Source organism: Lathyrus oleraceus, chromosome 5, assembly GCF_024323335.1.
Source record: "Lathyrus oleraceus cultivar Zhongwan6 chromosome 5, CAAS_Psat_ZW6_1.0, whole genome shotgun sequence".
Lineage (NCBI taxonomy): Eukaryota > Viridiplantae > Streptophyta > Magnoliopsida > Fabales > Fabaceae > Lathyrus > Lathyrus oleraceus.
In genome coordinates this window covers 612,363,029-612,369,046 of record NC_066583.1, presented here as the reverse complement: position 1 = coordinate 612,369,046, position 6,018 = coordinate 612,363,029, and the positions used below count along the sequence as shown (strand labels likewise).

At 35.3% G+C, this 6,018-nt stretch overlaps 1 protein-coding gene across 2 annotated transcripts; it reads left to right on the top strand.

The window, feature by feature from the left end:
• The first annotated feature begins 995 nt into the window (after positions 1-995).
• On the top strand, positions 996-4,246 carry LOC127087040 (probable serine/threonine-protein kinase PBL28). Of its 2 annotated transcripts, XM_051027881.1 has the most exons (9): positions 997-1,568; positions 1,742-1,886; positions 2,037-2,273; positions 2,362-2,597; positions 2,672-2,798; positions 2,881-2,952; positions 3,160-3,337; positions 3,437-3,569; positions 3,721-4,246. In XM_051027881.1, the coding sequence occupies exons 2-9, from the start codon at positions 1,799-1,801 to the stop codon at positions 3,958-3,960; spliced, it is 1,311 nt and encodes a 436-aa protein (XP_050883838.1). In that variant the 5' UTR covers positions 997-1,568; positions 1,742-1,798; the 3' UTR covers positions 3,961-4,246. The 2 variants fall into 2 exon arrangements, with proteins under 2 accessions (XP_050883839.1, XP_050883838.1); XM_051027882.1 differs by having other exon boundaries at positions 996-1,886.
• The last annotated feature ends 1,772 nt before the right edge of the window (positions 4,247-6,018 follow it).

Sequence of the window (6,018 nt, the reverse complement as noted above, 5' to 3'; positions counted from 1 at the left end):
GTCTTCTCGTGCTGTCCGGTTAGTCTCTGGCGGCCCTTGAAAACTCGGAGTATCGAGTGTCTTCCATGCTTGGTTACACTCATTACCGTGTCAGGTCTTCAAGGTGAAGAACCTCTGGTCGGTGGCACAATGTAAGCATGGGAAGTCGGAAAAATGATTGACTGTGAGGGCTGGCGTGGGATCCCAATTCCGAGACTGCTCCACATTTTCAAACATTTTGTCCGAAAATAAAGATTTGTAGCGTAACCGCAACAGCTAAGACAATTTAAAACCATGATACTTGTCAATGTTGCCATGAATCATATCACAAAATGCAAGAAAACCTTTTTTTTTTCAATGGAATTATAACAAAAACATGAATTATAACCATCATCATCATAATCATCATTATAATTCTCACTTTCTAGCTGTACTAATCATAATAAACCTCAACTCTTTCTAAAGATCAAAAATGTAAAAGTTGCATGACTTATTTTCCTGACAAGGATTGTGTTTTTGGCTTTTGTTGTTTATCACTTTACCATGTGAAGAGAATCATATTTCTTCTGATCCCTTTGCACTTTGCAGGACAACAATGCTGCAGTGTGAAAACTCCTGATCTTGTATTACAAAAAGTTTTTCATGTTTATGTTAAGCTGAATCCATTTTGAATCCCTTGTTGCAGAAGGTAATTGAGGATGAAAAGATATTGTGTTTGGAAATGGAATTCATTTGGCTCAGTTTCAGCTTGCTTATATTCTGGCTGGCATTTCCTTTTTGAAATCAAAGGTTTAGAGATTCCTTGAGAATATTTTGGGATTTGGGGGTACATATTTCCTTGATGGGAAAGTTTTGTGGGCTAACAAAGTTCAAAAGAAACCAAGCAATTCCACCTGTCCATTTCAATCAAGACAACCTGTTTAAAGTGTTTTCCAGCTTTTCTTAGCTGGATATATATTTTTTCTCAACTTAGTCCACAATACACAAACTATTAATCAAAAAGTTCGGTCAATTGTGTCTACGTCTTCAATAATAAATCGACTGGTTTAGTTTCTTACTATACAATGCTTAGGGTTACAAAGTGCGAGTTATGTTTAAACATGAGCTGTATTCGGTGACAAGAGTACGATTATGGATTAGATATGACCTAAAATCAGCTTATAAGTGATTGATAGAGGAAAATCTTCACCATACAAGCCGTTTTTTTGTATAAGTTGAGTTAAACCCGACCTAAATTTTAAGATGGTATATCAGAATCTATCAAATATTGGACCACAGCAATAAGGTCACCTCTATCAGGTCACTTAGGTCACGTTTCAGATGTCTTGTCCTTATCGTGAAATGTATAATTTGAGAATGTAATAGAAAATCATCAACTTACAACCCGATTTTTAGGTTTGAGTTATGCTCGGCCTAAATTTCAAAACTCAACTCCTTCCCTTTTAAGCACTTTTATCTTTATCTGTTATGATTACTTTGTTTTTTAACTTCTGTTTACTACAACAAAAGCTCTACTACTACTAGTACTAGTATACTACTACTACCTATTATCATTGTTGAAAGAAACTTACTAGAGAAGCATGCAAAGCGTGAGTTCAATTCTTTCTCAATTGTCACCTTTATATAAAGCAGCTAACTGTCTAAGTCTATCCCTCTTTACCATTTTCGGCTAACAAATTGACTTCCATTCTCAATCTTAGATCTTTCTTTGTGCTCTCTAGAATGAGAGTTTCTTAAATCTTTGTGAAACTACTTTATGTAGGTGAAGATCAGGGTCATTTGATAAGAGGTAAAGTTCATGTAGTGATTCACATTTACAATGCAATTGCTTTTGAGGATAAGGCTGCTTCTACTCATAATGATTCAAATGTTAGTATACCTCAACAAATCAACCGGAAAATTATCTTGTAAGCTTTTGTCGACTTTTTATCTCCTATATATGAATACTCCGTTGATCAATTTTACATAACCAATTCAATTCAGAATCACATTAATCGAACGTTTTGCGTAAACACGCGCTACGAATAGTAAGAAAAGGCTCTTTCCTTGAGAAACAGGTGGAGTAAAAGAAAAGATAGACAGCAACAATGAAATTCCAACACTTACACTATCCATAAAAGAATCTCAAGAGAAAAAACAAGGAGGAGGAAGAAGAGTCGCGGCCGTAGTTGGTGGTGCTGGTGCTGCTTTAGTCATCATTGTCATTGTGGTGATTATCTATATCTGCTTGAGACGGTATAGACGATTCAAAAGACAAACATCTGATTCTGCTTCTTCCGTACCATCTCAAGCTAGTAAGTTAATTTGAGTACATTATGAATTATGATTCTGATTATTCACTTTTTGTTGCGACTATTTACTTATGATATTCTTGTTTGACAGTTGAGATGGGAAGAATCAACAGCTTGCAGTATGTTAATGCTTTCTCTCCACATTACATGCAGAACACAAGATTGTTAACAATTTCGGAGCTGGAACAAGCAACGGGAAATTTCAGTCAAAGTAACATTATAGGTGAAGGAAAATTTGGTTTTGTATACAAAGGTTTGCTTGAAGATGGATCTTTTGTGGCTATAAAAAGACGCATGTTTGCTTTGACTCGAGATTTCATCCCAGAGGTAAATACGCGATGATGAAACTAGTATTTAAACCCGTGCAATGCAAGTGAAGATAATTGTTACGTGTAATGCAGGTCAAGCAGATAGCTCAAATTCATCACATTCATATTGTGAAGCTTATAGGCTATTATGAAGATAGCTATCAACAATTACTTGTGTATGAATATCTCCCTAATGGCAATGTAGGGAATCATCTATATGGTACTCTTTCGCAATTCTATCTTTTTATGAAGTTTGTTTCATCATACATTTCATATCTTTATGTTGAATCCATGTTACGCAGACAATGAAGGTTTACCTATTGGAAAGTTAGACTTGCAGCGAAGGGTATCCATCGCCTTAGGCGCATCCAAAGGTAAATTAGTATTAACCGATGTTTTTGTAAAGCTTTGGAGAAAAAATACGGAGACTAATAAGTCCTTAAAAAATCAAAACTATGTTTTACTTTTCAAGGATCAATCAGGTCTTCGTATTTTTTCTCAAAAAAACAACCTGAGTCGTTACTCTATCCTTTATTCTTTTGGAATTCAAAAGGGTTAATTCGGTTTCTACTTTGAAACAGGATTGGATCATCTTCATGGTTTGGTCCCTCCTATGCTTCACACAAACTTTAGTACAATAAATGTTCTGTTAGATGAAAACTTTACAGCCAAGGTATCTGATTACGGGTTCTGCAAATTGCAAACAAAAGTTGATCAGGCGGGTTCATCTTCAAATGTTGACTACTTTCATGATCCAGAGTATGCTTCAATAACAACATATTCTTGAAAGAATCATCAACATTTGTTATGAATTTTTATCTGTTAATTTGAGTCACATTACATATGATTTTTTCAAAGGTTGAGGTTATCAGAAAACTATTCGGAGCAAAATGATGTATACAGTTTCGGAGTGTTTTTACTAGAGTTGATTAGTGGCTTTGAAGTCCACAACAGAAACATGTCACAACCAGACGAAAATATAATATTTCAGGTACATCTATACAATTCATATTTAGATTGACGTTGAGTTTGTCAGAATCACGATAGTACTATGAATCATGATTCTGATAAACTCAACATCAATGTAAAGATTTACAAACTTTGTTTCTTGGAGGATACTGATCTCATAATTTGTTTTGAAGGCGAAATATAGCAGTGTTATGGACAAGTTTATCGACATAACATTGCGAGAGGAAGAAAGAGTTGCTGCTAGACGAATGATGAAGTTGGCTTTACTATGTGTGGATGTGATTCTTAGAAGACCATCAATGGCACATATTGTGCAAGAATTGGAAAGGATACAAAGAGATATTGCTCCTTTGTATTCTGAAATCAATGAGGAGATTGGTGTGGTGACTCTTGGGAGTGAGCTCTTCAAATAAGCCTCTCTTGAAATTTTTCATGTCAATGATGCTAGTGTTGAAGGTCATGATTACAATATTTGTTCAAGCTAGAGAAATTAACTAGACTAAAGTGTACAAAAATAAAATATTCATGTTTTAAGGGATACATTTATTGAGAAAAGTTCTCATAACCATGCAATTCAGTGGATAAGTTTCCATTTTGAGAGTAATTGAAAATGAGATAGAGTCCATTTTCAAAGCAATCGCCATAGGAATGATATTATGAACTTGAGTGAGAATTGTGATTTTACTAACTTTGATTTTCTCTTAATCTTAGGTTCAGATGAAGGTGTATATGTCATGCTTGCAATTATTGAATGGAAAAAAATCGGTAAGTTATGCATACTTAGTGGCCAATTTGTTGGCTTTGAGAAAGGTAACTCCAAATACCCCGTATTTGTTATAGGGCCTCCTATGATATTCAAACCACCCTATGAATTGGTTATTTTTAAATGAGTAAGGGTATAACAAACATATTTTGTCTCCACATTGGGTCAAGAACAAGTTTAGGGAGATCAAAAACTGCTAATTTATATAGAGTCGTTGAACCAGTCCAACCAGCAATTAGAGTTGTAAGCATTATGGACATAGAGTAAACGGTTGGGATCATTTAGTACAACGATATGAACACGATACCAAGACAAACCCATGAAAATATCCCTTATATAAAAAAAAAATAGACACTATGTAAATTTATTGCACTATAAGAAACTATGTGATGGGCCTTCCCTTTTTTAGTAAATTATCTCGCATTAAAGAATTTATATTTGTTCTAGTTGTTTAGAAAAAAAGGAACAAAGGAACAAAAAGAAGCAGATATATTCTATATCCGATAACTAACAATACACAATGGTAGGGGGTTTACTTTTTTTTAATATGCATGTTTATATCAGTGAATGTAGACAATGGTTACCAATACACGAACGAATAGGATCTGTATTTCATTTGTATTTATTTGTAATTATGATTCACCTGTAATTATGCCAAATCAGGTTAACATTCATGTACTATAGATACTTTTGATCAGTAATGAGAACATACACAGAAAACCAATTATCTTACCTAGTATCACATTCCTAAAGATCCTAACCTAATTCTCCTCAAAAGTCTCTGTCGTACAATACCTTCTCCCCATGCACCGTCGTTTCCGCTTGCTCTGCGAGTGCATTTCTCTTCTAGTAGTATGTTGTGAATGATGTCAAAATTAAGTCACTTAGTATTTGAGTGGTTTGTGTACAAATATGTGAATCAACATCGTTAGATATGTGAAGGAGACACTTTTAAAATTCTTAGGGAATCATGCATTTAATGAGTCATACTTTAAATTTCTTTTCGGAGTTACGTCATTACAGTTCTTGGGAACCGAAACTCTTGAATGTTTCATGCGGGTTGTAACGTCCATAATGCTTATAGGATTACCGACTGGCCTAATAAACCAACACAGATTTTTTCTTCATGTTTTGTCCTCACCCACACGCTTTCCGGGAAACTTTCCATAAGATCACCCATCCAAATACTACTCCAAGTCATGCACGTTTAATTATGGAGTTCTTATTTGTTAGAATATCAAAAAGAAGATGCATATTATTATTATATGTAGTACCAATCAATCCTTATAAACCTTCCATCAACCATGCAGTCTCATACTTGCACGGCCTCAAGGCCCCTCTCATTCTGATGTGAATTTGGCTTTTTTCCCTAGAAACTACCAAGAGCCACTCATTATAATGCCTTGTGCACCAGAGACCACTCCCCACCCTCGTCGGCCTTGAGTGTTACATACCCACCAGCTTCCGTTTGGTTCGTCCCTGAACAACGTCGTACTGGGAGAGGTCTGCTCCGATAGCATTTATAACGCCGCACACTGCTTTCAGGATTAACAACTGACCCACAAACCAACACGAATCTTTTCAGCATATTTTGTCCTTACTCACACGATTTCTAGGAAACTTCTCAGAAGGTCACCCATCCAAATACTACTCCAAGTCAAGCATGTTTAACCATGGAGTTCTTATTTGTTAGACTACCGAAAAGAAG

Excerpts from the sequence above, each read along its gene's own strand:
- LOC127087040 (XM_051027882.1), top strand. The coding sequence starts at position 1,799 with ATGCAATTGCTTTTGAGGATAAGGCTGCTTCTACTCATAATGATTCAA. Across the intron at positions 3,338-3,436 it reads GACTACTTTCATGATCCAGA|GTTGAGGTTATCAGAAAACT; the intron begins GTATGCTTCAAT and ends ATTTTTTCAAAG. Across the intron at positions 3,570-3,720 it reads ACGAAAATATAATATTTCAG|GCGAAATATAGCAGTGTTAT; the intron begins GTACATCTATAC and ends TTTGTTTTGAAG.